Consider the following 16,528-nt stretch of genomic DNA (forward strand, 5'->3'; position numbering starts at 1 on the left):
TACAATCAAGCTGAGAAAATAATTTTAACATTCATATACAACCAAGTGGGTTTCACATCCAAATGAAATTATAGTACAGTAAGATTCCCCTAGCAAAGGAGCATGATAAAGCAAAGGTGATACAGAAAGCCGAGTCATAGATAAGAAGAGAACGAAGAATAATGTCATGAAGAAGAAAATTTCATGAGACAGGAGATGGCAGAATGCTCAAATATTACAAAAAGATTGAGGAGAAAAAGGTCACTGAATTTGAGAATAAGGTGGTCAATTAAAAGATCAATTACTGTGGAGAGGCTACAGTAGAGCAGATACTTCAATTCAAAGGTAATTATTTTTAAAGAAACAGAATTTAAAAGCAGAGTACATGCCTAACAACTGAAATGGACATTTGAATGTGTTAACCAATAAACTTCTCAAGGTTCTGAAATTGCAGCTAATTCTCTAAGTTAAAAATACCCATACCCTGAAAAGTCACAGGGGTCAGTGCTTTGGCTGGCACCAGAAGTTGCTGGTTCATGTAACGTCATTAATAACTCCACCACAATCTCTGGTAAATTACTAATGAATAAATGATCAATCTGCAAGGATACAAAATTAAAATATATTTAAGTTTTCGTGTCTGTGATCTTTAAGACAGCTTAAGGGGCTCATGTTACTGCCTCATTTCCAAAATTATTCAAAGTGACCAAAGATCTAAGATCTGCAAGACATACAGCTAACTCCACTTTTTTCTGTTATGCAGCCAACCTACAGACTGAAAGGAAAATAGGGAAATCATACCAAACAAGATTCTCTTAATCCAACTCTTTCGTTTAATTTTAAAGAATCATTTTAAGATATGGGGATATATGTATATGTAGAGCTGATTCACTTTGTTATAAAGCAGAAACTAACACACCATTGTAAAGCAATTATACTCCAATAAAGATGTTTAAAAAATAAAATAAAATGAACCATTTTAATGAGTAAGGCTTCAGGTCTAGCCTAAAATTCTTCAACCTAATCATTTTCCTGCCAACCAAATTCCCCACTGATCTATACTGCTCATCAATCTACATTTTACTCTTATTTGAGAACACTACCTCACTTAAAGAACTTTACTAGTAAGAATTCTCGGTGACTGGCAATAATCATCCCTTTGTTCCCTGCATAACTTTTCCCCAGATTTCTACTTGGTTGATATCCCAAATTCTGCTACCCACATGCCCTGTCATCAATAGTAGGCTAAATCCTCCTGGACAGGAACAGACCCTTCATCATCCACTTCCTGCCACAGGTAGCCTCACAAAAGGCATTAAGTTCTCTAAATATAAAGAATGGGTGTACTACATTACACCTCAGCCGAATGAATGAGAACTGTGAAGTCTTAAAGGTGGATTTGTTAGCTCTCCAAATAAGGAATTACAGTGCTTTAAACCAAAAGGCAAATGGCTGATTTATTATCTCTACTATCTTTACCTCTTCCACACAGAGGTTTGGAAACACTTCCTAATATAACAAAAATATTCTGGAATGTGACACTAAAGAAATCTAACGATACTAGCCTTTCCCTGGGCTTACACATTAGTTGTCATGTCATCATTTCCAAGGTTTAAGCCCTTTTAAAAATCCAGCCCCGAGGCTTCCCTGGTGGCTCCGTGGTTCAGAATCCACCTGCCAATGCAGGGGACATGGGTTCGAGCACTGGTCTGGGAAGATCCCACATGCCGCAGAGCAACTAAGCCCATGTGCCACAACTACTGAGGCTGTGCTCTAGAGCCCGCAAGCCACAACTACTGAACCCGCCCGACACAACTATTGAAGCCTGCGCATCTAGAGCCCATGCTCCGCAACAAGAGAAGCCACCACAATGAGAAGCCCACGCACCACAACGAAGAGTAGCCCCCACTCACCACAGCAAGAGAAAGCCTGCGTGCAGCAATGAAGACCCAATGCAGTCAAAAATAAATAAATTAATTAAATAATTTTAAAAAAATCTACCCCCATTTTCAGTATATCTGGAATAAGTAAGGACAAACTGGCCAAATCTGATTAATATCAGAGGAAAAATTAGTGAGTTTCCACGCACACAGATGACAGCTGACTTCATTAATTTCATGATTCTCTAAGCCAGATCTGTAATGTTTACCTAAGGTACATATAAATTATTCAGATATCTAGGTATAGCTAAACAATCTTATAACTGTAAATATTCTAAGCATTCAACAACGGACAGTTTTAGAAGACTCAAAGACTGATAATAGTGGTACCAACACTTATCCACAGAAAAAAGAATCTTGATTGTTTCAGAGAAACTGCATATTAGAGAAAGAAAAAATTAACTTATAATGACGTTGCTAAATGAAATTGAGACTAATAAAAATTAGATATATGTCTTTAACCAAGAAGCTAAGAAATTATTTTTAATTTTTACCTCTCTTCATGCTTGAGACTGGTGTTTTAATCAGGGTTTAATGTAATCACGCTTCCCTTCTAGACTTATTCTGACTCAAAACTGCTCTTTTGGTTTGAACACATAAAGAAGAATAGTAAGAGTAGGCTTGCTCAGAAGTCTAAGCTGGGAGATTGAGTAAAAGGGCCTAGAGGCAGAGTGTCTTTCGTAACGTCCATACCCCCTGGCATGCCAACATTCTGTTCCAACTGCCTTTTGGGCAAGGAGTACCTCTACTCACCATCTGCCTCCAGATTACAGACTTAAAACCAGTTCTGACTGGGAATGGCCCACCTAAGCAACTGAGAGTCTTGCTGTTCCACTTCTTGGTTCAACACAGAAAACTGGGCAACAAAAAAAGAGTCTCTTGAAGTTTATCCAATTGTAATACTAATGTTGACCAAGCTTGGTTAGTCATCCCTTACTCACATTAAAAAAAAAATTGGAGTGACCAATCCTCTTTTACCTTAAAAAGTTTCCATATGTATTTTAATATAAGTTGCCTCAAATAATTTTATATATATATAAATTACTACAAAACAAACAGAAGGGCTTCCCTAGTAGTGCAGTGGTTGAGAATCCGCCTGCCAATGCTGGGGACACGGGTTCGAGCCCTGGTCTGGGAGGATCCCACATGCCGCGGAGCAACTAGGCCCGTGAGCCACAACTACTGAGCCTGCGCGTCTGGAGCTTGGGCTCCGCAATGAGAGGCTGTAACAGTGAGAGGCCCGCGCACCACGATGAAGAGTGGCCCCCGCTTGCCGCAACTAGAGAAAGCCCATGCACAGATAAGAAGAGCCAACACAACCAAAAATAAAAATAAACAGAAATTGTTAGTTCCTTTTTAACTTTACTCCATCTTTCATCAAATAATGAGTACTCAATATATACTAGATAGTTGGGATACAACTGCAAAAAAGAAGAAAGAAAAAAATCCTACCTTCACAGTACTTATAGTGGAGAAGATTGATAAAAACCAATGAACATAATTCATAAGTAAGTTACATCATATGTTAGAAGGTAGTAAATGTCATGGAAAAAAACAGGATATGGTAACTTGGGATTGTACTTTTCCATGAAAAGTGAAGGGCTTAATGAGATTAAAGAGGAAGTGAAAAAGATTTTCTATACCTTGTTCAGTATTGTTTGAATTTAACAACCAGCTTGCATTAATGTATTACTGCCAATTAAAACAAAATTTTAAAAGAAAAAGTGATAAAATTATTCCAAACTTTTAAAAAAATTTCTGATTAAAAACATTTCATTTCAAAGCTAATCAAAAGGAGAGAACATTGTACAACAATAACAAAAAATTAATGGACTGCCTATGTTAGATAGTGATTATCACATAGTATTAAATTTAATTGCATAAATGATGAATAAATAGCCTTAAAGTTTTAAAGTTACACCTCAGATCAATTAGGGGATAAAAAGTACAGCAGATGTTGAAGTCATACCTGTTTTCCTAATAAGTTTTCATCTTTAAGCATATCATAGACTTTGGTAGCAATCTTTCTTTGCTGTGCCATCCCACTGTCTCCTGTATCCTCATAAGCGAAGTATGGAAGAATATTTACAATAATCTTTGGAAAGCAGTCTGTCAAAAGACTTTTCCAATCCTTTTGAATCTGATTAGCAATGGACTTTACCTCATCAAAATGACTTCTAATCACCAGATGTGGAATCAAAACTTTATAACAAGACCTAAAAATAACAATGTATATTAAAGTATATACATTTTTAATATACATTAAAATATAATGTTTCAAAGTAAAATTTTATAATATAGTCCTTAAAATAATAAACTGGTTTTGGGAATTCCCTGGCAGTCCAGTGGTTAGGACTCCATGTTTCCACCATGGATTTGATCCCTGGTCAGGGAATTAAGATCCCTCAAGCTGTGTGGCACAGCCAAAAAAAAATAAAAATAAAAATAAAAAAATAAAATGGTTTAATAAGCATTAGAGCATCACTGTATCTAGATCATTAAGCACCCTTACTCTAATTTTATAAATGGAGAAGTGAAGTGAATTCTAAATAGTCACACTAAAAAAAAGAGATCACCCTAATAGTGTGATCAAAAACAAGTGAAAATTGAATTTATTTATTCCGCATAATCAATTTATGCAAAATTATTGTAAAGTGAAAGCAATTAATAAATTCGAAGAATAAATGTAAATATTATTATTGCCAAAATGAACAAACAGTAAGGACCACTAAACAATTACGAATTGCCTTCCCATCATCCTGATACCTAAACATTATTATTTAGTTGTTTCAAATCTCTCCATTTTCAAAATTTTCTTCTCCAGACTTGGAGTTAGCAAAATAAATACTTGTACATTAAACTTTAAATCAAACAGAAATAATGACTAAATGGCCCACAGTTAAACAACAAATAAGAAAAATAAGGCTGAAATAATCAGCCACTAATAATTTACCTTTGATTTTTCATAGGGAAGATTATTAAATATTAAAGCTGAAAGAGACCTTAATGATCTCTATATGTAACTCCCTTACTTTAAAGATTAAGAAACCGGGCTTCCCTGGTGGTGCAGTGGTTGAGAGTCCGCCTGCCAATGCAGGGGACACAGGTTCGTGCCCCGGTCCGGGCAGATCCCACAAGCCACGGAGCGGCTGGGCCCGTGAGCCATGGCCGCTGAGCCTGCGCGTCCGGAGCCTGTGCTCCGCAACGGGAGAGGCCACAACAGTGAGAGGCCCGTGTACCGCAAAAAAAAAAAAAAGAAAAAGATTAAGAAATCAAGTCCCAGAGGGTGTTCATGTGGCTTGCCTGAAGTCATGTAGCTGGCTACTGACACAGCTAGGACCAGATCCTAAGTCCACTTCAATACATTTCCATTAAAAAACGCTGCGACACTCACATTATGATTAATACCTAATTTTAAATTAAATATATTTCACATGTGACAGATGTAAACCTACCTGTAGAAATCTTCAATGTTTGTGTAGTTTAATAAAGTAAAAGGAAAAGAAGATAAGCTGTATTCAGTATCTTGAAGATTTAGCCATTGCAGTACCAGATAATCCAAATGAGAAGCCATGAAGTCTTCTAAATGTCTATATCCAAAAGTTTCAGAAACTTTCTGTAAAACCTATACAAATCAAAAAAGAAGTCAATGTTTTAAGAAAATAATGAAATAATAAATCATTTAAATCCTTAATATTTATTTACAGTATGACTTTAAGTATTCATTTAACTTTTCTATTCCTTGATTCACTCATCTATGAAATGGAGATAATAAAGAACCCACTTCAGCAAAATTCAACAAGAAAAATGTATTTAATGTAATTACTCGGTGCCTGGTACACAGCAAACCCTCAATAAATGTTAAATGAATAAAAACAGAAAAATGTTTCAATTTTCAAGATTTGATTATATTTCATTATAAAGTAAAACAATTCTTCTCAGTCCTAAACCCAAATGAGAAAAATCCAAACACTATATTCCACGTACAATAATAATTAGGTAGTGTAACTGTATAATTTTTTTTTAAAGTAACCTCTTACTTTAATACTGAAAGGTAAAAGTTTAACTATCTAGACTGATTACTTATAGGTTGGCCTATTGTAAAGCTCCACTGGAAACCATGCTAGTTATATCAAGCCATGATCTATCACTGGTTCATCATGTAAAAATCTAGGATGTAAAGGCTTGGAACCTCCCAAACCATTAATGCTGAGGTGTTGGAACAGGGGCAGGAGTAAGCATTCTACAACACTGTGTTGGACCCTGGTCTTCCTAATCATGCAACTTAAAAGCTTTATAGCTCTAAAATTTGACTCCTGGCCCCGCTAGATCCCAATGTCCTGCTCCAGAATCCACTAGGCAAAACACGTACTACTCCTTTTTTCTCCGCTTCCCCCAATAAATACTATTCCAGAGGGCCTGGTCTGCATATGATAGGTCACTTACTCTCGTTAGTTCAATAACTGCCTTGTAAAATGCTCTTAAACTTAATGTAAAAAATGACACTGTATACAAATAAATACACTATTTTAAAAGTTACTGCTTTCTAATATTCCAAATCTAAAAAATAAAACTGCCTCTAAGTCTTTAATAAATGCCACATTAAAAATCTAGCTTTAACCTTAATTGTTTAAAAGTTATCCAAGGAAGATTATAATAAAAAATATTAATCCACAGTTACCTTTTTAATGAGGTGAGGCTCTAATCCATTCTCTTTCACAGACTTGCATAGGGCGAATAAAGCCTGTTTTTCACATACAGGGCTATAGTATAACACCACAGCTATCATCATCAGTAAAATGGCCTTTCTATTACAAAGCTCATCCAAAATTTCAGAGTTTTCAGCTCTGTGGGACTTGGGAATAATTTTAAAAACAATATGCAATGTTAATATTTAAATATTCCAAATAAACCAACCAGACTAAAACCAGAGTACACCACGACAACATCTAAGCAGCCCGTGAACAGTTTTAAATCCTATAGTGATGGAGCTAAGAAGAGATATTATCAGAAAGGACCACAGTTTCTACAGAGGGAAAGACTGCTTTTGATAAGATCTTATAGAAAGAATTGCCAAACATTTCAATGGGTATAAAGCACTTTAAAGAAAAAAAAAGAGAAAGAAAGAAATTGCAGGAAAGTGAGAGACTAAAAGCTCTTCAACTACCAAGTATTACCTCCTAAGATGTTTACCATTATAACTTAATTATAGCTCTTTATTCTTTAAAAATATTATCATATATATTACTAAAAAGACCAATAAATTCATGCAACTAGATAGAATGATATATGCTTCTAGTTTAACAACCAATCATTTTTCCAACAGACATGTACATTTTTTGACTTGCTATACTTGGTAGAAGTTTCTCTTCACATTTGGAAAAAACTGCCAGTCACTGATCCTATTGCTGTTTTTGGTACAAAAAAAAGGAAGGACCTAATTCCTTTACTAAATGGCAATCACTGACATGTTTGAAAATAGCTATGAGGTTCCCACTAAGTCAACTCCTTTACCTATTCCTTATAAAAGACAGATCTACAGACTCTCTAATATTCAGACTCTCTAACATTCTAGCAATAGTTAAAAATTCAGTTTTACTGGGAACTAAACCCAACATGCTATCAAGAGGGAGGAGATATGGGGATATATGTATATGTAAAGCTGATTCACTTTGTTATGCAGCAGAAACTAACACACCATTGTAAAGCAATTATACTCCAATAAAGATGTTAAAAAAAATGAATACAAGATTCAAGTTCTTTCTATAAACTTGTTCATTACAGTCTGCTTCTATTAATGACATCTAAGACAGAATTTGCTTTTTTTTGATAACAATGTTGATTCATATTATGCTCTCAAGATGTAAAACTTCTTAGATCTTTCTCCAAATTAACTGCTGTCAGGTCAGTATTCTCCCTTTTTGCACATGACAGGCTGATTTTAAAATATATAATATGTTATTTCTAGTAAATTTTAAATGAGTATTATTTACACTCATTTTTCCAATCTATTGAAACCTTTTTCTAAATTCACATTCTTTCATGCAACTTTCCTTTTCAGTTTGGTGCTGTTACAGAATATATAGTCATTTGACTAACTGCTTCACACACTTTTAATAAACAAATCAAGGCATAGATAAATGAATAAATTCTACCACTAAGACAATTTTTGCCATTTTAAGAAAAATATTATCTACAGAAAAATATGAAAATCATAAGGTTCATTAAGGAGCACAAAGATAATTTGATCTTCCCAATTAGAACATTTTTTCCTCAATCCATTTCTTCCTCTTGTCACCTGTTCTGTGAATTAGCTTTTAATCAGATCTTACCAAAATATAGTTTTTAATTAAAAAATAAGCCATTTATACTCCTATAAAAACTCAGTAAATTCTGTTTTTCCTACAAAAATGCTGCATATAAGTTGAACCAAAAGAAACTGTCATTATTCAACCAATTCTGACCTATAAATAAAGTAATTTCAATAAATTCATATAGCTGTTCTAGTCTAAATTTATATTGTGAACTACTGGATATATACTGTCTTAGGCCAAACTTGGTAAAGTAATATGTGGCATATTTATAGAAAGCATATGATAACAGCAAATAAGCATTACTAAAATTACCACTTCTCTCATTCCTTCCTGAGCTTTCAAGTATGAATTTTCAAATGCTGCTTGCTGAAGCTTCAAAGGAAGTGCTTTCAATAATGTGGAAGGACCTCCTTTTTTCATATGCTGAAATAATCTTAAAAAAAAAAAAAAAAGCAAAAAGTGAAATATAAACCATACTTTCCAAAGCATATTTACAGGGCAAAAATAAATCACTCTGTGAGACATACTAACATATTAGATTTTCTTTCAAAAGACCAAGGAAATGTGAGTCTATTTAAAGAGGTTCAAATCTACTGCTTAATATTAGGGTCTTTACCATATACTCCATTTTCTCCTAGAACTGAAAAGGGTCTCAACAGACCTTTTAGATTATTGCCCAAACCTGAATATCCCTTAACTCTAACTAACCAGAAAAGAAAAATTGTCCTCTGGTCAAATATCAATTAGAAGCAGCCACAGACTCTTACATCAACCTGCTCTAATATTTAATCACAACTTAAAAGTGGATAGCTTTACTGTCTTGATATTCCATTACAAAAATTTTATGTGATAGAGAAAAGCTGATCAGCTTTTTGCACAATGTACAATGATATTTAAGGACAACTCTTTAACCAATTTTGTCCTTTACCCTTTTTTACTAATCAAAATTTATGGAAGTATCAACTTTTTTGGTGTTCCTCTGACTCCTTCAGTTTCTCTAATCTCTCTTAAATAGTCTAATATTAGATATCTAACAAGTAAACAACCAATAAATAAATGCTATGCTCATGTCACTCATGAATTTATACATTTTTGAATCTTAAGAGATTTTTTTAATGCCACCACTACCTTGCTTTATTATATTCAACTTATGATCCTCTGTAACCCCAGATCTTTAACTTTAGTATATATTTTCTATCTTTTTTAAGCACTTGAAGTAAGCACACATTCATTAGCAAACCTTACAATGCTCTATGGTTTTTATTAAAAACAGTCCTAAGCCTGAGCTTACTTTACCAGACACGACTGACTTATGAAAACATTGTTGTCAGAAACTAACACAACATTGTAAAGCAATTATACTCCAATAAAGATGTTAAAAAAAAATATTGTCAGCATATCCAAATTTTGGACACATCTAACACATGTATTTATGTGACTGCTGGGCAAGTTCTTTATAGCATTCTTTAATTATTGGTCACTTACATTTGAACAGTAAAATTACTTAAATGATTTTCAGCTTTGATGTTTTTAAAGCATAATGTAATTTTTTTTCAAATGTTCATTGATTTTACAAATTATTAAACAACTGGCACATTCCAAGTATTATTCTAGGTACTAAATATACAAGAAAAGAGAAAAATCAATGCCCTCTAGGAGCTTATATCCTAGGTAAATGTGCTAAAATACAATTATTTCAACTGGTGATAAATGCTACAGAGAAAAATAAAGCAGAGAGGTGCTTTATTTACAGGAGTGTGAGGTAGGAGAGGCAGAGGTAGGTTATAATTTAGAGTTTTAAAATCAAGTTGATAACCTGATAAACATGCAGTTGTTGAAAAATTAATATTTGCTTCTTCAGGTACTCAAACATAAAACACATCCCTGTGAGAGAAACACTCCAATGTCTAACTCTATGTTCACTTGAATAAATATGATTGTAATTAGCACAATGTAAAATGTGCTAATTTTCATTTTACAAACTCATATAAAATCTCAGTAATATCCAAACATCCTATATCTCTTGTAAGTGGGAGTAGACACACCTAATTCAACTCAACCACTTACTAGCTGTATGGCACTGAGCAAATTACTTTATCTGTCTAAGCCACAGTTTTCATTAATAAATTGGAGAAAATAATAGTATCAAAGTGATACAGTTGTCAGAATTAAGAGAAAACATAAATGCCAGGCATACAATATATGCTCAGTAAACGTTAACTATTTTTAATATCACAACTAGTGAACTATGACTGTCCTGCACATTGAATTGCTATCTGCAGCACTCCAGACACTTCATGAATACTTGACCCATTACCTATTGATTGACTGTGCAGCCAACATGCGAACTTGGTGATGATTATCAGCAAGAAACTGTGGAAATACTTCATTTACAGGAAAGTCTTTTCCCATTACATTCAGAATAGCCCATTTTGAATAAGGATCAGCCTATGGGAAAAGAACAACTGAGGTTAAATGTGAAATACTAAGAGAAAAATCACCCATTAACAAACAGAAACAAAGACTGCTTTAAAAATGCCAATGGAGACCATACTAATAACTGAAGTAGAATAACTCACCTCAAGCAAAGTTTTAAGGCATTTTACTAGTGCCACTCTTACAGAGAATGCGCATTTTCCCTCCTTTGTTAAGTGCCTGAAATAAAGTATGTGTCTTAATATCAAGTAATTATTCCAATAAAAGCACAGTAAAAAAAAAAAAATCACTGGACATTAAGGTTATTCTAGGCTGCTTCCAAAATTTCTTTCCATGCTAAATTTAATTCTCACTATGTGGCATATGCCAATATTCTCACCTTCCAAAAATTCCAGCTAAAATAAATTGATTTGAAAAGTTCATTTTAATGTATGTTATTTGTGTCACATGATTATGCCTCATTTTGGGGCTATTCCACTTCAGCTAACCATGTTATAGAAAACTTGCTTTAAAAGGAAAACATTTTTAAAGTTGCTGTGTTGTTATATCAAAGACTTAAAAACGACATTCTATACTGACTCAGAAGTCCTTGCCCACCAAATGGTAGGAGGGCTCTAAATTACATATATGTGCTCCTCTATAGGTGTCTTGGTATTAACTCACACTATGACTATATGCATGAAATAACCAGAGAATGACAAGGCCAATTTGTCCACTTTAGGAATATAAACTACTCAATTGATTTAGACTTGTTGCACTTTGCTTTATTCATCATATATGTCAAACTATTAAGAGATTCAAAATTCGCAGGGAAATACACTAAAACCACTTTAGGAAGCCAAGTCTTAAGCAGAAAACAATTCAGTTCTTCAAGCAATTAAGGAGGGAAACACAAATTACATGTCACTATTGTTAAAAGATGTATATAGTTACATTCGAGGATTAGAAGAAATGCAAAGTTTGCATTTGTATGCAGAAGTGGCAAAAGAAAAGTAACTCCACAAAATGTCTATACCCACCAAAATGCTTCAATCACTGTTAGAAACTGTCCTTGAGCATCCCTTGTGTTCTCAGCATCCATATTTCCTTGACATAGGTTCGTCACTATGTGAAGGACATGGTTTAAAATGGTTTTACAAACATCTTGGTCACGGCGATACAAAGAACACACATTGCTGTGATGGAAAAAAATTTAACTTTATCAGCATAACAGAACACACCAGTTTAATCTACAAATTTAGAGTGAATATTTTATATGGTTTTAATGTCTTACGATAGCGGTTTTAGAAGTTCAACAACATCTTCCATTGGCAAGGGATATTCTTCTCCAGGAAGGTCCTTTAAAAGCACTAGATACTAAGATAGTTGGGTGGGGGAAATTAGTTGTTGTTCTTGTTTTTTCATATATCATTTATTTAAATAAGTACATATATGTAACCATAAATTCATATATAAACACATGTGCATACACACACACACACGAGCAGTGAATTTTTATGAAGCAATATAATTTTAAAAAAGGGGGAGGCAGGGGTGTTTTGAAGTCAAACAGAGCTGGATTCAAATCCCCATACCATAACCTGTTACTACTTGAGTGCTTTAAAAACTTGCCTTGTCATCTGAGTCTTTGTACTCCCAGCTTTAAAATGAGGATATAGCACTTACCTGGCCAGATTACTGTGAAGATTAAAGGAAATGAATGTAAAGGTCTAGCATTTATTGTAGGAATTCAGTAAGTGACAGTGTTATCACTGTTGGAGTTAAGTGCCTGAGCAAGAGTCTGAAACTATATTATGTCACCACCCTCCGAAAACAATGCTTGGGGATAACTTCAATGGTTAAACACTATTCTATTAATGAATTCTGGAAAGCAGAGATAATTATGGGCAGTGAAGAATCCAAATACCCTGACTTATCTTCCTATAAGGCAACCTTGTAAGGCTCTCTATGGAACGATGGATATAAAGGGCTACTCAGCAACTACCGGTTGTTATAGTTGGTAGTTATAACGAGGCAGCCAGTTTCTGACAGCTGACAAATAATTTTCTAGCTGTATTAAGAATCAGAAGGCATTTTTTTCCTATCATCTGTATGTAGAAAATTGTTTCTTACTCCTTCTGATACTATAAAAGAATATTAAATTGGACCATTTTAAATATTTGCCATGTGTGATGTTACTAAGTGTCTTGAAGTGACTTTGAACATCAAAGTCCCAAGAAAAGCATACAGCCCTCCCCACTGGTTGGGGCTAGAGACTTGACTAGAGTATTTGCCAGGGTTGAAACCAGGGAATCAAACAGGGCTCAAATAAGCATATTTGCCGGGGCTAGGGGATCAACCAGAACGTTCACCACAGCTAGAACATGACAAGGAATTCTACCAGGGACTCAACCTGAATGTTTCCAAGAGGTTCTAATTAGGGAATAACTTGGCATGTTTCCCAGGGCTGGGGAAATCACTTGCCATGTTTGCCAATTTGCTGGGACTAAGATATGACCATGGACTCATCCAGGATATCTGCTGAGACAGGAGCTCTCCCCACATGTTCACCAGCACTGGGGCTAAGGGTATGGCCCACATGGTTGGGAGATAAGTTACATGTAATAATATTGAGTAAACAAGTAAATGCACTGAGGTTAAGTAGGAAGCCTGGTTTCTTACTGTTGGAAAAGGGAGCTACAAATATGGACACAGAAAATAAATCCTATGATGTTAGATTGGAATTGGAGATATCTATCAGTAGATGAGTAAAGTGATGAGAGAAGGGAAGGAGAGAGATTACTTTTGTTAAGTCTAAATCTAATCACGAGGAAACATGAGATAAACTCAAAGCGACGGATTCCATACAGCAAGTGGCTGTACTATTCAAAAATATGAAGGTCGTGAAAGATAAGGAAAGACAAAGGAACTGTTCCACACTGAAAAAAACTGAACAGACCTGACAAGTAAATTCAATGATACAATGTTGATTTCCTGATGATTATACTATGGTTATATAGGAGAGTATCACTGTTTTTAGGAAATACACACTGAAGTAAAGGGGCATCACGTCTGAATATTTAATCTTGAAATAGTTCAGAAAAAAAGTGTGTGCTTGTGTGTGTTTGTGTGTGTGTAGTGTGCAAAGAGAGAGAATGATAAGTCAAATGTGGTAAAATGTTAACTACAGAGGCTTATGAAGGAAATATGGGAGTTTTGTAGTATTTTAACTTTACAGTCACTTTGAAATTACATTTAAAAATTTTAAAGCATATAAACCAAGGTCAAGGCAAGATTCAGACTTCAAGAACAATGTTATATGAGTATTATTTTTACATTCAGAGTCTGTGGCTCTTGGCCTAGTTTAAAATAATAATAATTACACCCAAAGAGAATAAATCTATCCAAGTCCATCCAAGTTTTAATGTTTCAGTATCCACTTAAATTTTTTTCACAGTATATTAGAAGAAAAGTGTATTTTATAACTAGTCTCAGATTCATTTCTCAAGGAAGCAATTTCAAGTCTTCAAAGGTACTATAAGATTCTAATATGTCAGTCCATTACATTTAGCTAGCAACATCAGACACAAATGAAGCACTTCTTCATTTCACTGAACTCACCATGTGTAGATGGAGAGATTTGGTAAGGTCTAGCATGCTAGAATCAATTAACATTAACAATTTCCTTCGAATGTCAGCTGCTCTAAATGATACAGTATTGGTCTGAGCAGTGGTTACACACATACACAAGAACTTGAGCATGTCTAAAAAAAGTAGATCTTGCTTTGACAGATGTTCTTCAGCTAAAGGATTCATGGCACCTAAAAATAAAAAGCACTTATTAAGACTAACAGAGGTGTGCAACAAATACATACATTGAATATTAACATAAATATCTTCCCCTTGAACAACAAAAAAAAAGAGATAAAAATATATGGAAAGCAAAATTATGATGAAATTGATTACACACTAAAAGCTTCAAAATTCTTCATAAAAGGTTACCCTAGGATTCTGTCATCAATAAATAATCTATGGAAAAATCTATATAGACAAATATTCACTGCAATACTGTTAGAAAGGAATCTAAATTTCTGACAATAAAAAAGTGGTCCAGTGGTTAAGAATCCACCTTCCAATTCAGGGGAAGCCAGTTCGATCCCTGGTCGGGGAACTAAGATCCCACATGCCATGGGGCAACTAAGCCCACACATCTCAACTAGAGAGCCCACGTGCCGCAAACTACAGAGCCCACATGCTCTGGAGCCCACACGTCAAAACTACAGAGCCCACACGCTCTGGAGCTCTTGCATAACTAGAGAGAAGCCCGCGCGCCGCAACAAAGAGCCCACACCATGGGGCTTCCCTGGTGGCACAGTGGTTGAGAGTCCGCCTGCTGATGCAGGGGACACGGGTTCGTGCCCCGGTCCGGGAGGATCCCATATGCCGCAGAGCGGCTGGGCCCGTGAGCCATGGCCGCTGAGCCTGTGCGTCCAGAGCCTGTGTCCCGCGTACGGCAAAAAAAAAAAAAAAAAAAAAAAAGAAGAGCCCACACCACAATGAAAGATCCCATATGCCGCAACAAAGATCCCGCGTGCTGCAACTATGACCCAACCCAGCCAAAACATAAAAAATAAATAAGTTAAAAAAAAAAGTGCTCTAGTAAATTATGGTATGTATGTTAATTGGGATATTATAGAGCCATTAAAAAGTATGATTATCAATATCACAAGTACCTAAATGAAAAAAATGCTTACAGTTAATGTTGAAAGAAAATAGACAAGGTATAAAAAGGCATTTGAATGTTAATGCTGATTATAATTTTGAAAGGGTCTATGTAGAATAACAGAAAAAGGTAAACAATGATGGCATTATGGGTGCTCTTGCACTATCCTGCTTTCTATTTTCCAAATAACCTATTATATGTTTTTATTTATTTAATAATTATTTTAAATTCCCCCATGAAGAATAAAATAGGAAACTAATAAATTCAATTAAAAATCAGGGAATTCTAAAATGTATAGAGGTGAACAATCTCAATAGACTATACAAAAAGGAAATAAAATGCGCATAAAATTAGTATCTATGAGGCCTTTCATAATACCAAATCAATGTAAAGAGGTAAAAAAAAATCCCATGCAGTAAAAATATATTTACCAATAGTAATTTGGCTCTCTCCAGATTCATTTGCATCAATAACACTACTAGCCGGGTAATCATTAAATAGATTCATGGATGACTGATCCTCCATCTCCATTAGATTTTCATCAGTACCATCTTCCACTGATTCTACTTCTCCAAAGTCAAATGGCTTTTTGATAATGGATACCTTCAAATCAGAGAAAGAAAGACGTTCCAAGTTGGCTTCTTTCAGAAGCATGCTGTTGTTAAAACTGACCTAATCAAACAATTCAAGATTCAAGTGTATGAAACCCTGCAGTATTATTTCTATTAAATGTCCTGCAACAGGAAAACAGATATATCAACTGTATTGTCTACACAGCAGAATAATACACAATCTTTACAAATGATTTCTTATATTAAGAAGTTTCATACTACCCCAAATTGATGAGGGTGTAGGTAAAATTATAAATTGGTAAGACTATTTTGGAGGACAATAACATTATCCATCGAAAAGTAAAATTTACATTCCTTTTGAACAAGCAATTTCACTTCTAGAATTTATCCTACATCCTTCATAGGCACAAATAGAAGATGAAAGTATAAGAAATTTACTGCAGAATTCTTTGTTAAAAAAAAAAAAATTTAAAATTTTAATTAAGATTAGTTGGGTTAAAATACATATATACTATTCCCATATATAATGAAATACCATGGTACTGCCCCCCAAAAAAAAGTCTACATAGGTATACCCCTATGTAG

The 16,528-nt window shown here is 34.5% G+C and overlaps 1 protein-coding gene across 2 annotated transcripts in view; it reads right to left on the reverse strand.

Moving 5' to 3' along the window:
• ATM (ATM serine/threonine kinase) overlaps positions 1-16,528 on the reverse strand; it is a 140,176-nt gene that overhangs the window by 84,462 nt on the left and 39,186 nt on the right. For both annotated transcript variants that reach the window (XM_060018006.1, XM_060018005.1), the window contains 11 exons: positions 15,803-15,974; positions 14,270-14,469; positions 11,943-12,025; positions 11,689-11,844; positions 10,813-10,888; positions 10,551-10,681; positions 8,546-8,666; positions 6,601-6,774; positions 5,375-5,544; positions 3,889-4,135; positions 463-578 (listed from right to left, as the gene is read on the reverse strand). In XM_060018006.1, the coding sequence (XP_059873989.1) occupies positions 463-578; positions 3,889-4,135; positions 5,375-5,544; positions 6,601-6,774; positions 8,546-8,666; positions 10,551-10,681; positions 10,813-10,888; positions 11,689-11,844; positions 11,943-12,025; positions 14,270-14,469; positions 15,803-15,974 (1,646 nt within the window). The remainder of the gene's footprint in view (positions 1-462; positions 579-3,888; positions 4,136-5,374; positions 5,545-6,600; positions 6,775-8,545; positions 8,667-10,550; positions 10,682-10,812; positions 10,889-11,688; positions 11,845-11,942; positions 12,026-14,269; positions 14,470-15,802; positions 15,975-16,528) is intronic.

Source organism: Delphinus delphis, chromosome 8, assembly GCF_949987515.2.
Source record: "Delphinus delphis chromosome 8, mDelDel1.2, whole genome shotgun sequence".
NCBI classification, from domain to species: Eukaryota; Metazoa; Chordata; class Mammalia; order Artiodactyla; family Delphinidae; genus Delphinus; species Delphinus delphis.